The sequence below is a fragment of the Falco cherrug genome, chromosome 14 (genome assembly GCF_023634085.1).
Source record: "Falco cherrug isolate bFalChe1 chromosome 14, bFalChe1.pri, whole genome shotgun sequence".
NCBI lineage: Eukaryota > Metazoa > Chordata > Aves > Falconiformes > Falconidae > Falco > Falco cherrug.
In genome coordinates this window covers 2,965,809-2,988,432 of record NC_073710.1, presented here as the reverse complement: position 1 = coordinate 2,988,432, position 22,624 = coordinate 2,965,809, and the positions used below count along the sequence as shown (strand labels likewise).

At 47.4% G+C, this 22,624-nt stretch overlaps 1 protein-coding gene across 7 annotated transcripts in view; it reads left to right on the top strand.

Moving 5' to 3' along the window:
• Window positions 1–22,624, top strand: part of NECAB2 (N-terminal EF-hand calcium binding protein 2) — an 88,044-nt gene that overhangs the window by 26,634 nt on the left and 38,786 nt on the right. For 5 of the 7 annotated variants that reach the window (XM_055726274.1, XM_055726277.1, XM_055726273.1 and 2 more), the window contains exon 3: window positions 18,844–18,952. In XM_055726274.1, the coding sequence (XP_055582249.1) occupies window positions 18,844–18,952 (109 nt within the window). Of the gene's footprint in view, window positions 1–1,722; window positions 1,819–18,843; window positions 18,953–22,624 lie in introns of those variants that run through there. The other 2 variants (XM_055726276.1, XM_055726278.1) reach the window with 2 other exon arrangements.

The following is a 22,624-nucleotide window of genomic DNA, read 5'->3' as shown; positions in this document are numbered from 1 at the left end:
TCCCTTAAGAGGGGGACACAGGCAGCATGCAGGGCAACAGGGACCTTGCCAGGCACTGGAGCCAGCGGTGCTCTCTGCATCTCCCTGCCCTGAAGCTGTCCTTGCAAGATCTGTCCTTTACCATAACTGAGATTAAAAACAGGCTTGGTTTTGTCCTTCTCCCTTGGTGGGAGGGTGTCACCGCTGCAAGTGTTTCCCAAACTCCGTTCAAAGGCACAGGGTGGCTGTGAGATGACTTTACGCAAAGCTTCCCGTCAGCGTTCGATGAATTTCCCTTGGAAGCACTTACGCATGGTGCTGCTTTTGGGGGAGAGATGTTCCAGCCTGGATGTTTTACCTTCTTGTTAACTGGATCAGTGATGTGGCTTGTGTGCTCCTGGTGTATTATGAACAAGTGACAAGGTGCGATGTGGCAATGGAGTTACACACCTGGGTGCAAGTGACCCGCATGTAGGAACGCTTTAAAATGCCTTTGCCACCACTACAAAGACCTTGTGTGACCCCCAGCTTGTGTTATTTCTCTTGCCACCCTACCTTAATCTCCCTTACAGCTTCCATCTCTGCTTCTCTCCGTAGCAGGGCTTTCCTGAGCTTGCCTTTCCGTTTAAGCCCTGGGAAGTTCCCACAGGGGCGATGGAGCAAATCCTGCGTGGGGGAAAACCACTGCTTTTGCCTCCAGCCCAGTGCCTGCATGCCATCCTCCGCTCGTGGGAGCAAGGGGCAGCACCGGGCTCTGGCGTTGCTTTTAATTAGGTACCTTCTGCAGATCAGCTGTATTTATTGAACATAGTTTATTATAGCTGTTAAAATTAAATAAGGCAAAATTTGAATCCAGAACAAATATACTGCTGCAAGTAATCTTTGTAATTTGCTAGCAATTTTTGCCAGACAATACGAGAAAATATGTTCTGGCAGCCCGTGTTCAGGCAGTCGGCCAGGAACAGCTATAAATCTTGTATATCTTTTTCTTCCTATTGTCTTCCTCACTCTTTTAAAATGCATGGGTTACCAGATAATATACATTGGAGAGAGGGGAAGAAGTATCTTACTGACTTGTAGTGGGGAAAGAAATGTCTGAAGCCAAGATACATCCAGATCTGTAACTCCTAGCAGGGATGATCTAGGGGACAGGAGCAGCTGATTTTTTTTCCGGGGAGGACTGTGTTAGTGAAGAGTGAAAAGGATGTGAGATGTGGGAGTGCATGTCTTTGTGTTTGGTTGTCTGCACCATGAGAAGGCAGCCTGTTGCTCTGGAAGGTGGAATTAATTTAAAATTATTGTTAGAGTGGAAATTTCTCTGCTATGACCCCGCTGAGTGCAGAGAGGGAAATGTGTCTGAGCGCCGGCCGAGCCCCAGCCGGAGCTTGGCGGTGAGGGAAGATGCTCTGGCTGCGTTGCGGCTGCTGCTCCGCAGGACGTTGAAGGGCTGGCACACGCCGGGCTCGGGTTCAAGGAACAGCCCAGCCCGGGCTTAGCGTTTGGATCCCAGATCAGTTCCTGCCGCCAAGTTGCTGCCTTCATTAGGTACCAGCATTGAGGCACCCAGGCTGACGCAGTGCAGACGTGAGTGGCTTCAGCCCTCTTGTTACTCATCGCTTCCTAACCTCAGCTGGCAAGGGGGCAGGTGTCGGGGTGCTGCTATTGGTAATGATCGCAGTGGGTGGTTTTCGGGCGCTTCTGGTACTCGGCATGTAAATGTGGGATTTCTTTTCCTTACACCAAAATAATTAACTCCAGGAGCCCGCAGAGCCTGTGTATTCTTTAGGCACGTGGTGGTTCTGTTACGCATTGCTCTGCTGTGCCGGCACCGAAACACAGGTTTGTACCTGGTCTGGTAATAAGTATGTTGAGACTTATTTTCCTTTCCAAAGGATTTTCTGTTCATGGTGGAGATGTTACTTTTCCAGCTGGCTGGTTTGCTGGCTTTCAAACACTCTACGCTGTTAAGCAAGACTGCTTTTCCTTCCTTGCCTTTGTAGTGCCATCAGCTGCTTTCCTCGTTTCCTTACACCTCCCTCCCCAGTTTCTGAGGAAGGTTGGATTAATGTTAGCAGCTAGTTCAAGATGAACCAAAATCAGTGTATTTACATTAATAGTCTCCTCACAGTATAATACGCTTTTTGCTTTCTTAATCCATACTAGATACACCTGTTAGGAGTTAATATCTGATGCCACTTAGTGGTTTGTTACTCCCAGTAGAGCACAGAGGGATTACCTTTGGCTCTGCAGGAGATGAACGGGGCAATCCACACCCTGGCAGGCAGGAGCAGCCACAGCAGCACCAGCTGCAGGCAGCAAATGTGCAACCCTCACCAACTCCTGCGGCTTCCCGGTGGGGTGGGATAAGAAGAAAGGAAGGATGGAGGGGCAGGAAGGGACCAGTCGTGAGTTTGAGATGCTTTTTTCCTGGGAAAATGGAGCAATGGGAAAGCACAGCTTGCCTGGCTGGGTTTCCAGCTGGAGAGCAGGGGTAGGGGATGCAGGATGCGAGTTTGTCCCTGGGCTTTAAGAAGTTCAGTCCTTGGTTATATACAAACACAGCCATGTGCAAAATTGTCGTTACACTTCTGTAGCTGGAATGATCATGGTATGTGTTAAATGGGGGGGAGGGGAAACGTGAACTATAGTGGAAGTACTTGCACAAGATTGTAAAAAAAAAAAGATTAAATATTTGTATTTTTCGAAGAAGTGAACCAAACTTGTTTCCTTCCCCCTGTATCCTGTAATCTAGTTGTTGGAAAACAGCAGAGTTTAGATCTTGCTAATCTACGCAGGAATTCCTGTGTTGGAAACTAGAAGGGTAAATGGTTTTGTAGCATTTAAATGGAAGAAGAGTTAACTGAAAAGAAGTTGCAAAAGTGGGACCCTAGGTAGTAAGGAATATTAAGTCCTTGTATAACAAGAGTGCTGTGAGTGAACGAGGTGATAAATGCTGAGATCCTGGGGAGCTGAGGAGGAAAGGAAAACCGAGTAGTGGGGGATGTTCTTGCAAAGCATCATTTGCAAATGTGGCTCGAGCAGGACGCGGACACTTACAATTTTTCAGAACCAGTTGTTTCTCTCTAAATGAGGAGCCTGACATTTTCAAGGTCAGCAGCTCGCAACAGGCTGACCCCTGCTAAGCCGATGCAATCAGAGACTGGGCTTACCGGCTTGCCGCGTTCTTCACGCCGGGGTCTGGTGCTGCCTGATTGCCTGGGGAGACAATTTGTGTCGATGTACCCTAAAAAGACAGTTTTGCAATACCCAGATGAGGGAGGATACCTGATTTTTTTCCAATTTCTCCTCTCCCCTAGGAGAACTAATAAAGGGAAAGTGGGCTGAGGAAGACCTCAGGGGAGCTGAGGGCGGCTTTGGGCAGAGGAGAAGCAGAAGGTGTCTATTGGCAGGGGGGGACACCCCTGCACACCAAGGCAGCAGTGGACAGCAGAGCTACACCCTGCCTTGCTAACAGCCGGGTGCCGCGGGGTGATGTGTCTGACGGTGGCACCTCGGGGTGTCCCTGCCCCACCCCAGGGCTCCTGCCGCCTGCAGCCTCCCACGGCCAAAGGCTCGGGCTCCTCAGTGCAAAGCCCGGCTGGGGGCTGGCTGCAGCCAGAGGACAGATTAGTTGGGTTAAAAGATCTGTATTTTTTTAAATATCAAGAACCTTAAACTGTGGGTCGCTAGAGCCACACGCTTCCTTCCCGCGTGCTTTTTCTGAGCTCCCCACACCGAATGGCGCAAATGTATTCATACAGCGGGCGACTGAATAACCAAGGCAACATAAAAGAAAGCAGATTCAATGTATTCATAAATCACTACAGAACAGGACCAGGCCATTGCAGTGTAGCACGAGTGGGTTTTTCTTTCCCCTTTTCCCTCCTGTCTTCTACAATTTCGGTATTCAAGTTTTAATCCTGCAGTATGTATTTCTTTGCTCTGATACTTCAATGTTGGGACGGCTAAACCTTTGAATTATTAACATGCTGAGCATTTTGATCCTTTTATAAAACAAGAATGAGGATTAAGTGTTTCTCACAGCACTGCTGTTGCAGCACTCAGCACAGATTCCTAGAGGCTGATGTTGCAGTAGGAGCCAAGTTGCTCTGTAGCAAAACATCCCGCAGGACTTTGGTGGGTAGGAAACCACCGAGCCGATCACCTGCAAGTGCCTTTCTCTCTGCAAAAGCACATCGGTGTGCTCCATGAGAGAGACGGACGAGATTTGGAATTTGCTTTTCTTTAATGAGCATGCAAATAGGCAGGAAGCAGCAAATGTTGTGCTTGCTTTCCTGTGAATGCATGGCACCGAACCCTGCAGCACCCTGCTCTGCCTCGGCTGGATCTGTCCTTCACTAGGAGGTTTGTTGAGGTTTTCCTGGAGGGTGAGGGCATCACAGATTGCCCTGGCAGGGTTTGTGGGGGCAAAGTGGGCAGTCCAGCCCTGTCATCTGCTGGGTCAGAGCTGCTGCTGCCTGCTTGAGGTTTTGCAGCACCATGCATGGTCATGACCGTGAGGTCTGACCAGCACCATGACCCTAACCAACAGCAATGTTTTGTAAAGACTTTTTTTCCCTATCTTAGATTATTCTTCTGTCCTTTTTTGGAGGGGTGGAAGTAAGACACAAACGTTTCCAGCTCATGCAGGTACAATGAGGCAAACAGGTCCCTAAGGATGGGAGGTGACCCAGAAATCCCGTTAACTTCACCCGTGGCTTTGTGCATTGAACTGGTCTAGAAATCCAGTTTGTGCTAGTGGTTTGGCAATGCAGGTAGACGTAGAGGGTTTCCTGCAGGCAAAGGCGAGCCTGGAGAGAGCTGTGCTCCTCTGAGGCTGCGATGACGTTTGTCTGCTTTCTGAAAAGCTTTGCCATGATAGGTTTGGCAGTGACATGTGAGCTGTTAGCGCTGGGAGACAGAAAACATCTCTGTAAACTGCTCCTTTGATGAAGCTCTTACATGAGCCTTCTCCTGCACTAGGATCCTTACTGCTTCAAATGGGTCCAGTCCCTGCTAATGAATCACCTCCTCCGCACGAGGAGGGTTTGATCAGACATCACAGGGGAGATCATCGAGGCCTAAACCGAACATTTGCTATTCCATTAGTTAAAGCTCATAATGCTGAGTATTTCAAAGTAGTACACTGTTCCCTCAAGGATTTCTATTGCCAAACCAGGCAACCCACAGAGAAATCTCCACGTGCAGAGTGCCTCCCTGATTTTTCCTTCTTGATTGCTTGGTTACCTTTCCTCCTGTTGCAAGTCCCAAGCAGAACAGAGCAGGGCTAAGCTCCCTGTCTCAGGGCTTCCCAGCTTTGGGAAAAAAACATCAGCCATTTGGATTTCCTATGAGTAGCCTGTATAACATTTCCTGGGATGGCGCTTTTGTGAAATCCAGATGCTGTTGCTTTTTGGTGGGATTTTTTTTTTTAACTATAAAAGGATTCCAAAGATTTTGCTACCAGCTCACTTGGGGGAGGAGAGGAAAGCTCAAATGGGCATGTTTTATCTTGCAAACCCTTGAGCATCACCATAAGTGCTGGGGGTTATGTTAATTTTGTTCTGCCCAAAGCAGGTTCACACTTCACCCTTAGGCCAGGCAAGTTGTTTATCGACTTCCATGGTCCATGTTCCCCTTTTCCTCCTCGTGTAGCACAGTGCATTGACTTCCCAGCTGGCTGCTCATGCCAGCCTCCATTGCTTCCCCCTCCGCTCTCCCACCATCACCTTCATGCTTAGTTAAGGCCTTAATGAGAAAAGAAGGGGAGAGAGCAGCAGTTCCCTCTGCAGAGGTGTTGTGCTGGGTGTTCGGGCATGCCGAGATGAGCAGCATTGCTGTGTGTTCCCATGGGTGCATCACTTGAATCTGGGTTAAACCTGGATGGTGGCTCAGGGAGTTTTGCATCACAGAGGTCAGTGGCAGGATCCGGCAGGATCCAGCAGCATCTCCCAGCACAGCCTGTGTGCTGTCACATTGGGATCTGGCTGATCCCAGGTTCTCGGTTGTGCTGGGAAAGGCTGCATGCTGCTGCTGCTGCAGGTTGCGTAGCTGCAGTGGATGCTGCTGAGATGGCAAGGGGAAAATGTGGATTCAGCAAAAACTAAGTAGCACACAGCATTAAAAATTCACAAAGGCTTCTCTGATACCCAGTCTCCCGGGGGAGAGTTTTAATGAGCTGCAGCAGGGCTGGGTGAGAGTGGGGGGACCCTGCCCCAGCACTGCACTGGGAAACAGCCCCCATGCACTGGTCACCCCCATCAGTGTATGCATTTATGGTACTCAGTTTTCAATGGAAAACTGCACCAGAGGGTTTTTCTCTTTTTGTGCTTAGCAACTCGATGAGAACCTAGTCAGGTTTGCTGTGGAAAAGTAAAATAAAAATGGAGAGGCTGTTGTCAGTGTTCAGGGGGAAAGGATTAAACTGAAAGAAAACCTGAAATACTCCGGGGCTGGGATTTTCAGATGTTCCTTTGAAAGCTTTTTTAAGAAGAGATGCCAGGTGACACCATTTTCCCCTGAGAAAAAAAGCTCAAGCAACTTGCAGGCATTTTCCCAATGGCTTTGTCCTTCAAAGACTTTTCTGCCTTATCTTAGATTTATGCAAGTTAAAAAGGGCTGGGCTGAACCGCAGAGCCCCAGAGCCAGTGGCCAGGATGCTGGGGCCGGGGGCTGAAAGGACCTGCCTGGGAGATGCTGAGGTGGAGAAGGGTCACGAGGGGCTTCAGAGCAAGAGTCTGGAGTTGGTACACAACTTTCCCTCTGCCTTTTGTGCCAATACTAATGGGTTTTGGCTGCTTTTGCAGTTAAATCCTGAGTGGAGCACAGTGAGTGGGTGCTTTGGGGATGCTCTGCCTCAGCCTTTTGCAGTGCTGTGACCTACTTGTTAAATCAGTGCCCCTTTGGCACGGGGCGGGGGTAGGTTTTCGTTGTGCAGCTCAACGCTGCGGTGACTGTCATCCTTATTTTATTAGTCTTTTGTTTAAATTTATATTTCGTCTTCTGTACTTTATTCTCTACAGCATGGGGCATTGTGGAAAAACACAGCAATATATCTTGCCCTTCTCTTAAAACCAAAAAGCCTGATAAGAGTCCTGTGGGTTTTTTTTCCTAACCTACTTTTGAAATGAACAATTACAAAAAATAAACAGAAAAGATATTAATGCTACAGCTTTGTTAAAAGCTGGTTGCAGAAGTATGTGATTAAAGATGTGCTTGTTTAATTTGCTGGAGCAGAAAATTGTATTTAGGGTTTTTTTTCTTTGCAGTCTTTCAGAGCAGATGGGCCTTCCCTGCAGGACTGCTCTGCTTCTGGGCTGCTCAGCTGGTTTGCTGAAGCAAACAGCTGAAAGAGTGTGGAAAAGATCTGCATTGTGTGCTTGAGGGATGTTAAATACCTCTGACAGGGCTGAGACACCCATCCTGCCCTGGACAAATAGCTGGAGACACTGAGCATAGGGCTTACATTTTTTTTTCTGAGAAAATAAATGAGAAATGCAGAAGCTTAGTAAGCTGGAGCATAAAATTAAGAGCAATTGTAATGGATTGAGCTGCTCTCTACGGGCAGTGCTGGAGACCCGCAGGAGCATCCCACGAAGAAGGACCGCTCTGGCTCTCATTTATACCATGTCCCGAAGCAAAGATTACCCCAAAAAAGAAGGTTTTGGAGGAGATTCAGCTGTTGGCAAAGGAGTTTCTCAAAGAGGGACCAGCAAACATGAGCAGTAATTTGGTTTAGAGCCTGAAACTTTTTTCAGTGGGAATTCTGAGAAAAAATACATTTGTGTTGCAAGAGATCAGCGTTGTAGGCTTCTGCCTGGGCTTCACAGTTCAGGGGATAAGACGAGAAAGTAAGTTATTAATTATGAGGGTTCTGATTTGCTATTCAAGGACCTGTTCAGTCCTGGCACAAGGAGCTGGATGTCCTCTGCGCTGCAAATGATAATGCGGCAGGGTAACTTTTTCTGCCTTCTGAGAATGCAAATGAGGTATCTGCTTTTCGAGTTAGTTTAATTTGCTGCCTTCATCTCCGCGCAGCTTGTTAGCCGAATGGAAAACTGTTGATGCTGCCAACGCAATCTGGATATTGTTTCATGGGACCAGAGAAAACGATGAGTTTGTAGAGCTCTAATCTGTGGTAATTTGCTGCTAATTTGTCAACAGTCGACAGCTCCAGCCATGATGCCATTGCCTTCCCCTTAGTGGTGGTGGCAAAAGGTCATCTATAGCAGTGCTTTTCCTCTGCTGCGAGCCCAGAATAATGCTTATTTTACAAGGGCAAAACAAATTCACAGTGTAACTGTTACCGGTGCCAGAAAGCAGGTGAGGTTTGAGACTTGCCCGTGGCTTGGTGGCTTGTTCCTGACCAGGGGAGACCCCTCTGTCCCACAGGGACCAGGTGCAGCCACTGCACTCCCTGGGCTGGTTTGGGCTCTTGCACGAAACCCTTCAATTAGGCTGAAATGTAACTTCTGCTATTGCAGATCAGGAAATCAAACAAGATGTTCCAGTTGCATTCATTGCAATTTTTTTAATGGAGCACTCTGCTTCCCCAGGAAGGCCCAGAGCTGAAACGCTGCCCATAGCTCCTGCCCAGGCTGTCCCTGGGAGTAGAGCAGCAGCAGCCCCCGTGGGGCAGCTCCCCGAGCAGCTGGACGCAGCACCGACTCTGCTGTTGCAGCCGGGCTGCATCCAGATTGAGCGTGGTGCTGCAAGCCCTGCCAAGCACAGCCTAAACCCCAGGGGGGGTCCTCTCCCTGCCTTGTCCTGGCCACACCAGGACCATGCTTTTGGGATGCAACACCATGCATTTTCATAATTTTTTCCTCTTTTGCTCAAACACCTCTTTCTTTCCCTTTTTGGAAGACAGTGCTGGGTATAATGAGCTGAAAAAAGTGCAAACCCTACCCCAGCCCTCTGAAATACTCATCTGCACTTTAGAGGAGAAAAAGCAAGTGAGAATGACTGGCTAATGAGGAGCAGAGGAGGATTAGGGCTGTTTGGTGCCTGTTTCTGAGAAATCTGGATTTAATAGGCTATTGCAGATCCAGGGTGTTCTGGAGCTGGTAGCGTTGGCCTCTGCTTCAGCTTGATTGAAACTATCCAATATATCATCCCAGATGCACCTTTTTTTTTTTTTTTTTTTTTTTTTTTTTAATGTTTCTGCCCAAGTTTAATGATCAAGTTTGAAAACTTCTGTGCTGGCAGTCTGTCTGGAGCTGATGGTTCCCAAAGGTTTCAGCTAACGCATTCCCAGCTGGGGCACGGCGCAAAATCCCGTACGTTGCCTTTCTACATCTGCTTTCTGAGTTGTCCTCAAGCAGAAGCAGGGATGTTAGTTTGGTGGAGGAGGTCAGTATGATGCCAGTATCTTCCCTTCTTGCTCCTCAAGTGAAATCACACCCCAATTTGGACAATATCGTGGTTTTAGAAAAAGTGGCGATGTGCAGCCTTCCTCAGCAGGGTTGCTGTGGGTCTGCGACCCCACAGGGGGTCTCTGCTGTAGCCTGCTCTGCTGCAAGCACAGTTCCTGTGGTCCTCTTCCCTCCCTCATCCAAGAGCTGCCTGGTTTCCTGCTCTTTTGGGAGTGAGAGGGCCCTGTACAGCCTGCCATGTTTTTTAGGAACATGTGAGACGTTACTGTCAACAAGCAACGGTGTTTCCCCACATGATTTGAATGAAGGTGAAGAACCTGCTACCTAAAATGTTCTTCCTCCTCTCTTTCCTGTTCACCCTGGACATGCATCTGCTGCCGCTTTCCAAGGAGGCTGAGAGCTGGGTGAGCAAATCTGGATTTGCTGCTGGTCTCAATGCACAGAGCTGTGGGGCTCCTTGTCTTTGAGCTGTTCCCTAAACCCGTGGGATACGTAGTGCATCCGACAGCTGCCCCAGAGCTGCTGTGCCCACGCTGTGGCTGCTCCAGCTATTCCCTGGGCATATAAATTGTGCTCTCCTGGTCTGGCTGGGTGCAGGAGGGAGCTGTAATTTTCAGCAAAATTAAGCTTTTGGCTGCCCTCCCGGAGATGGAAATGGAGTGACCTGATGAGCTTCAGAAGTGCTATTTTGACTTGTCCCTGCAAAGGAACCCAGGGTTCCCTCTGCTGTGGAGGGTAGCAGTAGGTCAGGCATCGATGTACGTGTGTCATCTGTCCTCAGCCACCCTGGAGACAAGGGACTCTGCAATATGTTACCCGTGGTAGCTTCTCAGAGGCGTTTTGTTCAGATAAAGTGCAGGTAACGTGGAGTTCAGGAAGGCATGAGCTCCCTTAGGCCCCATCTCGTTGTTGCAGGAGACTTGAAGGAGAACACACTGAGTGCTGCTGTGGTTTTTCTTCTCTGCCCATCACCCCGAGCTTTCTGCCTTCCAGCAGAGCCAGTGTGATGCATCTGGAGAGGACCATGACACGGCAGCAGTAAGAGCTTTGCAGCAGCCTGAAAACATACGTAGCTTTTGATAAGCATGGGGGAGAATTGCAAAAATGTCTCCCAAAGAAACCCGCTCCTCTGCTTTGATGGTGACGGAGCTCAGTTCCAGATTTAAATCTCTCTCTGATTCCCAGGCCACCTCTATTGTGCATACAAAGAAATACTTAACCTTGAAGGGAATTATGTATAACACTGTGGTTTGCTGCTGCACAGAAGTTAACTCTTCCTTGCATAGGAAATGGCAGCTATACTATTTAATATTTCAATGGGTATCCAAATAAATACTGGGGCTTTGTCCCAGTATTTATTTTTGTGTATTTCTCATGGTTTGCTATACTTCCTGCGCAGAATCATTGTTTTTAGGGCACTATAGGGTGCAGGTTCTGTTCTATTTTAGCGAGGTCTCCTTGGGAGAATTTTGCCTTAAATAGAAGGAGGAAGTTTTGAAGTCAGGATTTACAGCTTTGGGATTGCTGGAGCACGGGTTGGTCTTGTGTTAATGACAAGCTGTGCTGTCTCTGTGTTTTATTTCCCTTTTAGATCAAACACTTAGAGAGGCTGTCAGTAGCTCATGTGCTTTGACTGCGGGTTCTGTAGCGAAGGGCTTGCTGGGGTTTTTGAAATGCAGCATTTCAGGAAGGTGAGTGAAGAAGGGATCTGCAACAAGGCAGTAGAGGCAAGAAACAGAAATTTTTGGGGTCAAATGGTAGGGATCAAAAGTTAATGACACTGCAGCCTCTTCTCTACATAAAATTTCCTCTAAACCAGAAAACTTAGTTTTGTACGACTGTATCTGCAATGTCATTGCGTGTAACGCCCGAAGAGTTCCACAAGAAAAAGAAGGTGGGAAGTGGGGAGGGAAGGTGCTGAAGGCATTTCAGTGGAGAAGGAAGACAATGTTTGGGACAACAGGGAAAGATGGGGCTCAGTAACGGGGGAGGGAGCAAGGCAGGTGTTTGAATGTGGAGAATCAAAGCCTTTGGGAGAAAGAACAGGGCTGTTTGGGTCAGGAGGTGCAAGCTTCCCAGGAACATGCTGCTCGCGCTTGTGTAACCCGCAGGGGAAACGGTCTGAACGGGCAAATAAATCAAAGGTGCTAAAAAGCTATGGTTGTTTAAAGTCAGCCAGCCATTTAATAGCACCCGATATAAAGGAGGCAGGCTGAGGCCAGTAAGATGAAAAATAACTGGGAGGCAGTGGCAGCTGTATGTCTGGAGCTAAGCTGGCTCTGCTGATGGCTGCAACAGCTTGGAAACGGAGATCTCCAGAGCGGGGAGAGGGAAGAAAGCAGGGAGAAGGTGTGTCCCCAGTTTCTTAATATTTCTTTATTTATTATATGCGATATATTCCTGGTATGGAGTCCTGGGTGCTGCTTTGTGCTACCATGCTGACTAGTGAATACCCGTGATGCGCATCCATCTGGGCTGCCTCCCGTTCGGCCCCTCTCGGCTGCCCAGGCTGGAGCTCAAGGGCAGGCATCGAGAGTGCAGGTATTGCCTCCTAACATGAGCTGTTTGTCAGGAGGTCACTTTTTGCAAGCCACGGCTTCTTTTCCTGAATGTTTTCCTGCTAGTCTGCCCCGAGCTAGACCAACGCGTTAATGTACAAAGTGTCCCGGGGGCCCGATCACCGTTGGTTTTCATGAATTATTACAGAGCAGCAACACGTGGAGGGGGCTGACTTGGTATTTTCCTTGTGCTGCTACAGATCTGAAGCAAATGTATGGAAATCAGCCCTTGACATTCGTTTTCTTTTTAAATTGCAAGAAAAGAGCTCTAATTAGTGAGAGAAAAATGTTCCCTCCTCCTGTTTTCTGTAGGAAAAAGGTGGATCGAGAAAACTTTGGGGACTAGTGGCACCTCTGAATCCTTTTCAAAATATTTGGGTATTTTTTGTTACAGCCTCTATTAAGCAGCAATTGCATTGAACCTGGCCAGGATATTTGCACCCTGGGGAAGTTTTCTCCCAACATTTTATTTATAAGGAACTAGGAATTTCTTTGGAATGCATTTCTAAATACCTGTGATAAAACATCCAGAGTCAATATATTAGGTGAGTGTGGAAAAAACCAACATTTAAATCAGCTCATTACAGCAGGGTGAGTATTATCTGGGAAACTGAAAAAAAAAATAGTGTCTTCAAAAAGACAGTGGGAGAAAATGTGCTATATCACTCCTGCATGTCTCCCTGCCTACCGGCCTACAGCTGATATCTATCTATAGCTGCTATGAAAAATTATTTCAAAATTACTTCTAATTCTAGGATGACAAAAGGCTTGATTTGATGATAAAAGCTGAGCAGGTTGGGGAAAAATCTGGCATGTTAAATGGACACTGCTGGATGGTGGGAATGAGGTGCAAGTTTCTGACTACAGGGGAAATCCCCAACTTTTCCCCAGGCCAAGTCCCACGGGGAAGATTGCCAGCATCGTCTGCTTGGTACATGCAGTATTACCCATCACCCTGGACAAGAACCAGGCTGTAAATCCTTTCTCAATGTCTTATGCTGACTGATGCGGTCATTTTGAAATGAAAGTCGCTTTCTCCCCATTTTTGATGGAAATGAAGAAGTTAACCCTGGCACAAAAAGGACCCTTGGTCCTGCTGTATCAGTGTCTGGCAAGGATTTTGCATGTGCACTGGTTCCAGCTGTACTACAAAACCCCATCATCCGCTGCAAAGCAGAAAGGAAAAAACCAAAATGGGCCAAATATTTTGTTTGATGAACTCTATGCTTTGATACAGGGAGATGTACATTCAAATTACCAAAGAAGAGCTGATCTTTATTACTGGGGTGAATGGCTTGGGGGGGATATTGCCTGGCTTCTTAAGAGATGTTCTTTCATTTGCTACGTGCAACTTACACCTCTGCGCGGCCTCGTCTGAGCACAGGAAGGAAAGATGTCCTGGAAAGATAAAAATCCCAAAAGTTTGGATTAACACTAGGCAAAAAGGCGAAGGTGATGCTGACAGCAGACCTGCACGTGGCATGTGCCTCTGGGTTGTAGAGCGCGTGCGGAGCCTGCCCCGGAGCGAGGGAGCTGCAGGGGGGTCACCGGCAGGAGATGGGAGACACCACCCCGAAACTGCGTTATTGGCAAGAAGACAAAGGAGGGGATCTTGCCCAGTACACAGAAGAGCATTTATCAGGTGTTTTCCAACGAGTTCAGCAAGCAAAATCCCAGCTCCTGAAGTTCAATCCCTGGCTTTGTCTGTATGGGAAACTGTCATCTTCTGTGCCAGCCTTTGCGTTTCAGTGCCAGCATCAGCCAGTCGGTCCCATCAGCAATCCCAGTTGGCATTAAGAAACGCACAGGAGCATTTCAAAGAGAGATTATTAGCTGTGACAGAAACATTGATCTGTCTCTCAGGTTATCCGTGTGGATTGCCTGGAGTGGTGCCAACCCTGGTGAAAATGTCTGGGCTAGGCATTAGTTAACTTTTTTTAAAAAAAAAAAAGGTGATTTTGGAGTCATTCTGTAAATTCCTTTCACTATAAAATGACTATAATTGTAGTAATTTCATTTTTCTCGATGTGTGCTCCATGTCATCAGCAAAGACATGTGCAGGGGCTCCATGCCAGCGGCATCCCTGTGAGGTGCCACCAGAACACGGGCTGTGCTTCTCACGCAGAGCTCCTGTGGCTTAGCAGCTTCAGCCGAAGCTGGGGGTGAATCACCAGGCCTGCGCCCAGCTAAGCCCAATTGCCCCCGAAATAACGCTGATACTGGAGTCAAAGTGGGAGGATGGGTCTCATCTGCCTGCCATGTGCGGGTGCCTTCGGGAGCGGGCTGGGAGCTGCGGTGACTGCACCCCCACTTCGGCCACTGTGAAGGTCCGTCACCCAGCAGGTCTATGGACCTGGACGTAATTTTTCCTAACAGCTCAGGACTGAAAGTTCAAGCCCATATCCTGCTTAATTGAAATGAATAAAGCTGCTCCCGCTGACTTCCCAGGGGCTGGATGAAGGGTCCAGGGTAGCAGGCACTCCGTGTTCTCGCTGGCTCATGTATTGGCACACACCCGCCCCAAAGAAAGAAGAAAAACATCCAGTTGTCATTTTTACTCAGAGGGCCACAATAAAATCCAATTTGCTTACCCGTAGCTCTGTTGGCGCTTGCCCACTGAGTGAGGCTTGAAGCGTTTTAGAGCTCATAGAGTAATAAAAATAAGTAATGAAAAATATTCATAATATAGCTAGGAAATATATGAGCAGTCTCAACCTGAGGTAATTGGAAATGGATTTAGCAGACTCAGGCTCAGAACAGTGACCTTATTTTGTAGATGCTTTAAGCTATTTGTATTGCTGAGTGAATTTCCAAGAACGCAGCCATCAGATTTCCTATATTTTGGATGATTTATGATCTTAGTTTGCTTTTTCCCCTGGCTGTGTTAGCGAGTGAGAACAGTCTGATTGTGTGAGGCAGGAGGCGTAAAAGCCGCCTCTGGACTCCTCAGATTTTCATGATGGCAAATGGAGCAATAATACAATCCCAGTTGGGGCTTTCTGGTCTTCTCTGTTATATCCTTCTCTCTTTAGTTAGTTTTAACTTTGATAACTCTGTTTGGCTGGTAATTTGCTTTGGTCTTTGCCTGTGATGGAATTATTTTTAAAAATGAGAATAAAATGAAGATAGCTTTTTCAGGAAGAAATGGTGGTGGGATGGCTGAGACCTGATTATCTCTTTTCTCAGCCCATCAGCGCCAATGTAGGCGATTCCTAGTTGGTGGCATTGGTCCTCGCTGCCAGCTTCGGTGTTGACTTCAAGTACTGGGTTTAATTGGGAGAGCGGGTGAGTAGGTGGAAGTAGGTTGCCTGCCTTTAACGTGGCCATCCAGATGAAGAAGTCACCAAGGTTTCTCTAGATTTTAAAAGTGATGGAAGCTCTATTTTGTTTAGTGAGATTTGGTGAGGAATCTCCATTTTTCTATTATCTTTCCTATTAAAAGTAGCTACCTAGGGTTGAAGTGCCCCCCAGACAAGCTGCTACGGGGAAGGGTATGGGTGAAGTTGAACCATCCGATTGATGCTGCCACTCCGGTATGATGACTGCCAGTTCATTTGGAGAACTCATATCTCTCAAGCCCAGGAGCTTTCAGCAAAAAGCAGGTTTCTGGAAGCCTTATCCGTTATTTGGCAAGTGCAGACACTTCTGCTTTCAGAAAAAGCTTGCTTTCCTGTGACTTTCCTGATAAGGCTGCTCCTGGAGCACAGCATCTCCATCAGCCCTTATCGCAGCACCCACTGGCAGGTTGACCCGGTGTCGGTTGTGGTCAATTCTCCTCGGCCAGGATTTTCTTACCAGTTTAATTTTAACTGCCAAATCCCAGCCCGGTCTGCTTCCTCTTATCGCCCGAGTTCCCCAAAGGCTTCCTTGCCTGCCGGGCTCCAGCAAGCCGTGGCTTTCAGGCTGTTTCACAATTATAGATATGCAGCTCAAGGATTATCTCGTTACTCTGGAAGGCTTTTGCTTTGTGTGTTTGCAGACAAGTATTCCAGCTTGTATTAAATAACGATCAGCTTTAAGCTGCCTGGTACTTTGTGGTGGTGTTTGTTGGGGGCTGAAAGTCTCGAGCATTGTTTACAAGTAAAATTCAGACTTTAATTCAAATTCCTGCCAGGGGTCAACTAGTTCTGTGGGGGTTCCAAACAGCAAAAATGAAATAAAATTTCCTGTCACCTCCTCGTTCTCTAGATCCTTTGCTCATCCTCTATTATGTTGGGCTGTTAAGTGCCAGCAAAAATTGGGGGTATGTTGGTTTTCAGCCACCTGACTTGTCACGGTGGTTAGTACCTGCCTCCCTGGTCTCACCTGCGGCTCCTGAGGCTGCGACACCGGGGTCAGAGCAGCATTTGGCGGGGGGCTGAAACACCGATGTGTCAGAGCCCACGGTGAAAATGTGGCTGGCATGCATTACTCAAAAGAAATCAAGCAAGGCTAAAATGAAAGAGACAGGTTCTAAGATATAAACTAAGTAGAGGGAAAAGATACTTCTTTTCTCCTTAAACTTAGAAACACTTTTGTGCCTTTCAGAGGTGAGAAAACTGTAAATTCAGATTAAAGGACTCTTCTGAAAAAAAAATCACTTCATTTTACAGTTTCTCTTTCCTAGTGAGTTGATTTATGTGACTTTCCCGGGAATTTAATTCTGCCTGCCTTCTATGTGGAAGGACAGTTTCGAGGTGAACAAGTGCTGATTTAAGGTTTACAGGGAAAGTGTACTGTGTATAAAGAACTGTTCGGCCCTCATGGAATAGAAATGCCATTATCCTTTTGATCTTGTTGCTTGCAGACATATATTCATTGCCAGTCAGGATGAGAAGAAACCAAACCTTGATCTTGGCTTGGATACTGCGTAAACAGGAGTGCTGGGGGGGAACTTCTCATCCAGTTGTGCAACATGCAGAAGTGGAGATGGATGGGGTGGATGGGGCTTTTGCTCTGGGCACAGTCTTTTTATCTGCTTCAGCAAAAGAGTGTCACCACCGGGTTAGCCTCCAGGTGACACTGGTGGGATGCTTCCAGCAAAAGTTAGGGGTGCTTTAGTTTTCTTTAGTTTCAGAAACAGAGGGCAGGTCTGGGACCCATCCTTTGAGCTGTGCATTGGTATTCTGCACCCTGCCTGCTGCAAAGAGCTCACGTTTGGGGGAAGGAACGCAGGAAAACAATATAGCAGCTGGGCGCATTGTGGTGCTCTGGAAACGATACCCTTTTCACCCAGTGTTGCTGCAGATTTTGTTCTCCTGCTGTGTTCCTTTTGTAATTGCCAATTAAATAGGCATCTTAGACCCCATTTATCACTGGTCTAAATTCGTCTGTGTCAGGGAAGAGAAACTGGGTTAGCATTTGGCAATGCGGGTATGTTTTAGGAACAGCAGACTGATTTAGTTTGGGGAAGAAATATTGATGTGCACGTGGTAAGTTGGCTAATTTTTGCTCTAGCATCATTTCCTGAAAGAGAAGCAACAGGGTTCATAATTGATTTGATTAAATAATAAATGGTACATTCTCCTACTGCAAAGTAGGCAGCCTTTCCAGTCTATGAATCTTCTGTGGGTACAAATGGAAAGACTCTAAATAATACGTGATCTGGGGTAGTTATTCCCCCCTAGGCACTGCTGCACACCAGAGCAGTGTCAGTGGCTCAAATGTGAAACTAGAGGTAAATTAATTTCTTTAAAGTTTCGTTTGTCTCCCTCCTGTTACTTTATTGCTGAACTTCACAGGAGCTTTCTCCAGACTTTCTCGCTTCCAGCTGTGGTTTTAAAGACGTGCTGTACCTGTCCACAGCGCACAAAGGCTCCAGATTTAGCAGCTGAGTGTGAGCCTTTGTCACATCACCAGCAAAAGTTGCAAAGGAGTCCTGATATCCCCTTGTGTATTGATTTCATAATTCTTTTCTTTCTGGGTCATTTGAGTAGGCTGTAATAATGCCACTATTAAAATAATACTGGGGCCAATATATAAAATAACATGCAAAGTGTAAGGCCAGATTTTCCAACCTGCATGTTGTTTTTCCATCCACGAGCTGAGTCCAGAGGCACTTCCCAATAGGCACTGACTATCTGCAGGGCTTCTTGGTGCAGTTGGAGGTGAGGCTGCTGAAGTGCCAGTGAACTTCTGGCCAGAGCTGGTATCAAAATAAATGTTTAAGGATGAGCTTGGAGCTTACCGCTGAAATGATAACAAGTTCCACTCTAGGTGCCCAGGAGAACATAATTAAACCTCTGTCTTGTGACTCCTTCGTAGGCTGGTGGGTTTGCCAGAAGGCAGGCAGCAAGCTGTAGCCCGTATGGCCAGGCAGATGGATTTTGTGCGTCATCAGGTCCCTTCAGAAGTAAAAGCACAACATTAAGGTGACACAGCCCTTGTATGTTTAAACAGTTGGCAACTGAAGCAAGATGTATCATGTTATGCTTGATAGCTGCTGTTTTGCGTTTCTGTCCAGAGCTGGGCCGTGCACTGCGTTGGAAAAGACGTTGGATAGAGATGGCAAAAGATATTGCTGGGTCTGTTGTTAATTCCAGCCCTGGGTCTTTTCCTATCTGTTATATGTCCATTAATGAGCATCCTCCCTCATTTGAACATAGGGTAGACAAAACGGTCCATAATTTCTTAATGTTTTAAGTTTTAGGATGAAGCTTGCAGGCTTTTCCGCTTTAGGCTTGAGTCATGCTTTGGGTTAATAGCCCAGCTGGTCACTAATGGCCAGTGCATCCATACCCAGGAGCAACATGCCTTCACCTGGCTCCAGTGCTTCCAGAGCTGCCCGGTCCCACCCTGTGGCCAGTGAGATCTTCACTGGTTGAGGGCCAGTTCTGCAGAAGCACTTGGAGATAATGTTGGTCGGATTCTTGAAATCTGAATATAACTCTCGATTTTCAGTCTTGCCCCTCACCTTGCCAGTTCCCTAACGGCGGCTGTGTTGCTGTTTGCAGATGATGGGAAGCTGTCCCTGGAGGAGTTCCAGGCCTTCTTTTCCGATGGGACGCTCAATGAAGAAGAACTTGAGAAGCTCTTTCATACCATTGACTCGGACAACACCAAGTAAGTTCCCCATGCTGACGCCTGTTTCACAGAGTCTTTGGATCGCGGCGTTAGTGTGCAGCAGCCGTGCTGCTCCGGAGAGCTGAGCTCTGCAGGAGCCCCAGAGGTGCAGCTTGCTTTGCAAAACTTTGCAGAATCTCCATTTTTGCTTGGTTTGTATCTCGTTGTGACGGCCGCTATGACTTCTTTTGCATTGGTGGTTTTTTTTCTAGGCCATTTGCTTTAATGCAACCTGATCTTCATGGCATCTGAAATGATACTTAATTTTACCCATGAGGGCATTTAAATGGCCCTTCAGCTTTTCCACTTTGTCTAAACGGTTTGCTGTGCTGTAAAAGGCAACTGTGTGAAGCTCTGTAAATGTAGTTCTACCCAGTTATTTTCACCGCAACAAACGAGAATGATTTATGGTCTTTTTGTGATGCCTCTGTATCCCTTCACTTGGACCATGCCTGCTTCACCTCCCATTCAAAATATCCCCTGGAAAGCAGTGATTGCTCTAGCACAGAACAGAAACAAGCCCCCTTCTCTTCAAAGGGAAGTTCAGCTGCACAGGGGCCAGCCCAAGCCCTGCAGCCACTGCTGTATGTGCTTTGCCTCTGCTCCGAGCCCAGCAGCCTGATGTGGCTGTGCTTCTGCCCGCACACAGCCGGGGCAAGGGGACGGACCCGCCAGCAGTGCTGCACGCTCTGTGTCACCGCTGCAACAGAAGCGGGGGGAAATGATGGCAGAGGAGGGCTCCAGGCGTGCTTTGGTTTGACATTACATCAAAGCTGAAGTTAAATACAGCACCTGACTGCTCTTGCTAAGAATCAAGCTTTTGCAGGCTGTGTCAAGCCATCAAATTAAAGTGACAATCTCGTTAACAGCTGATGTTTCCTTCCCCTCTGTCTGCCTTTCCCATCTCTCCCTCTGTTCCCCCTCTGCCCACCTTTGCCTTTGGTGGAGGCTGAGGTGTTTGTGAGCCCGGCAAGTGCCTGGCACTGGCAGTGTTTGACATAGGCACAAAGCCGCGGGGTCCAGGGGACCCCAGTGGGATCCCGCCTGCCAGCAGGTAGTGATGGTGCTGGGCACTGGCACAAAGGACACATCCCACTGGTGGGTTTTCTCTTTCCAAGAGGACTCCATCTTCAAAAGCCTGAGTAGTTTAGGCTGTTTGGAAATGCAAATGAAAGCCAGCTTTGAAACATATTCCAGTGTGACTCCTATTCCTCTGGAGAGAAAAAAGATCTGTCCAAAAAGCAGATAAAAAGAGAATCCCATTTCAAATGAAAAGTCTTGCAGCAAGTGCTTAAAAAAATAATAGTCTGGTTAATTACGAAGCCTTCCGGCAGCAGGTGGATGGAGTCTTGCCTGTGTGAGAGGTGCATGCTTTGCCACCCATCCAAAAGATCCCCTGGAAAGCAGTGATGGCTCTAGAGTGCACTGGCACCGAAGCAGCAGGTGTAAAACTCATGAACCCGGTCCAGAGGTGGCTGCTGCAAGCAAAGTACACGTGAGGTTTCTCCAAATCCCGTCTTTCCAATGTGTGTGCTTCCCAAAGTTTATTCTGAGGTCAGAAATGCCACAAAGACCAGGTTGGTATATACTCTGCACTGAATCAAAGGAACTTTAGTGATCTTGTTACTAAAATTAGCTGGGAATGACCCATCCCTTCTAGTGGTTCCCCTTCAATAGACACTAGATGCTGGCTTACGGTGGGTGTATTTATTGAGCTCCAGGTGATGCTCCGAGGTGGGTCTCCATAGACTCCGGGGCTCTCTGCCTCTGTTCTGAAATAATTCATAGCATTGTCTGAGCTTATCAACTTTCATCTGGCCTTTGAAAGGACGCAGATGGTTGTTGTGTAAACCAGGGGGTGTGGGGGTCAGGGTATGGAGGTTTCTTCTGGCCCTCTTGAAATGGGAAATTGGATTGCAGCCCACTTTTGGCGTGGGGGTTGTGGAGAATCTGCAGCTTGCTCCGAGCCTTAGCAAGGGATGTCTTCTAAACTGAACAGAGAGAAGATGTGCCATCGCTAAATGTCACGCAACAGTGCTGCCGGCAAGAGGGGCCTTGCTGAGCAGCTCCCGAGAGTGGCAAGAGTTCCCACAATTTGGACGTATTTTTCTTTTTCCGAGCTGGCTTGATGCAGTCATCAATACCCGTTAGGGACCGATGCTTGTACAGAGCCGTGTAGCATCTGCTGTTCTTGGCTGGAAGGAAAAGCAATGAGTTGGTCACCCTTCCAAGTTAAATCCTTGCATGAAGTTGGCACTCGCTTATTGATTTGGAAAGCGTAGACACCTACAGCAAATTTACCAAGTTGGGGGAAGAAAATACTCCTTAGGGTTTTTTATCTGCAAGAGCTCTCTCAGTCTCCAGAAAACCTATTCCAGAGCTGGGCTTCTTTCTGCAAAAGTGCTTTTCGCTGTGAAACGAGCAGTTTGCTTGACTGCAGTCTTGCATCTAGTGCAGTCCTTCAGGTGGTGCATGCGCTCTCCACCTTGCCCTGCCCTTTGTTCGTCACCCAGTGCATCGGCGGCTTTCGGGGAGGTTGGGCAGGGGGGATGCTGCCTCCAGCCCCTGCCTGCCCAAGCACCAGGGTTGCAGTTTTGAGTGGTGCTGCTTCCACCAAGTAAGAGGAGTGGAGTGGAGCTTTCATTTTCCCTTTTACAGGGGAACATAGGAACAATATTCAATTTAGCTTTCCAAAATGCTTTTATTTTTATTAACAATATTAACTTTAGCTTTCCAAAATTATTTGCTCTTTGATAGGAGTTTATTTTTAAGGCTGTTTTTTGATATTCCATTTTACCTCTGTGTTTTTTTCATATGGCCCATCATGTTTGTGTAGTGTGCAAAACAAAGTTTGCTGTTGAAATTACATTACAGCTAGAGCAGAAAACAAAGAAAATTATGTTCCTGCTGATTATTAGTAGCTGCTGTTACCAGCCCAATTACAAAATGTTGATTCAATTTCCTGGAGTATTTTTAGGAGCAGGGAACTGCCTTACTGAAGTAGATTCTCGAGTTGCTTTAGTGGGAAGACAGTGGAAAGGAGAAAAGTGGAGCAGGGGACTGGGAAGATGAAGTTGGTTGCAGATGCAGGAGTAGCTGGGCTGCTGCGGGGAGTCAGTGGTGATGTGCCAAGGCTGGAGGAGCGCGTGCTTCTCTCTCGGGCATCACAGTCCCTCAGTGAAACACCTCATTTGTGGTGAGGAGGGTGCTGAACTGAGATACCCCAGTATAGCCTGGGGGCATTAATGAGTCTCATTCTTTCTTCTGGACTGCTTAGGAAGTATTTCTAGGAGGTTAGGGATGTGGTGTGGTGGGCATGGGCTCCAAACACTCTCCACGGGGTTTTATTACTGGGTATCTCCACAAAAGAACCTGCCATCCATGGTTTGAGTCCCATCGTCACTGGTTATTTCATCTGGCAGCAGGAACGTGCAAAATCTGCCACGTATTTCACTTGTTTTTTGGCAAAATTATATTCATAAACCTGCTGTTGCTTAAAAATTATGATCAAGTGGCATCTTGTTCTCCATTGCTCACTCTGGCTGCCCTCCTTCCCTCCTCCCAACTGAAGCAGGAGGCAACAGCAAGATGTTGCTATGTGGTTTGTCACTATTGGGTTTAGCTGCTATTTCAGGAGGTTTCAGCAGTGCTTTATGGGGAGCTGCCTGAAGT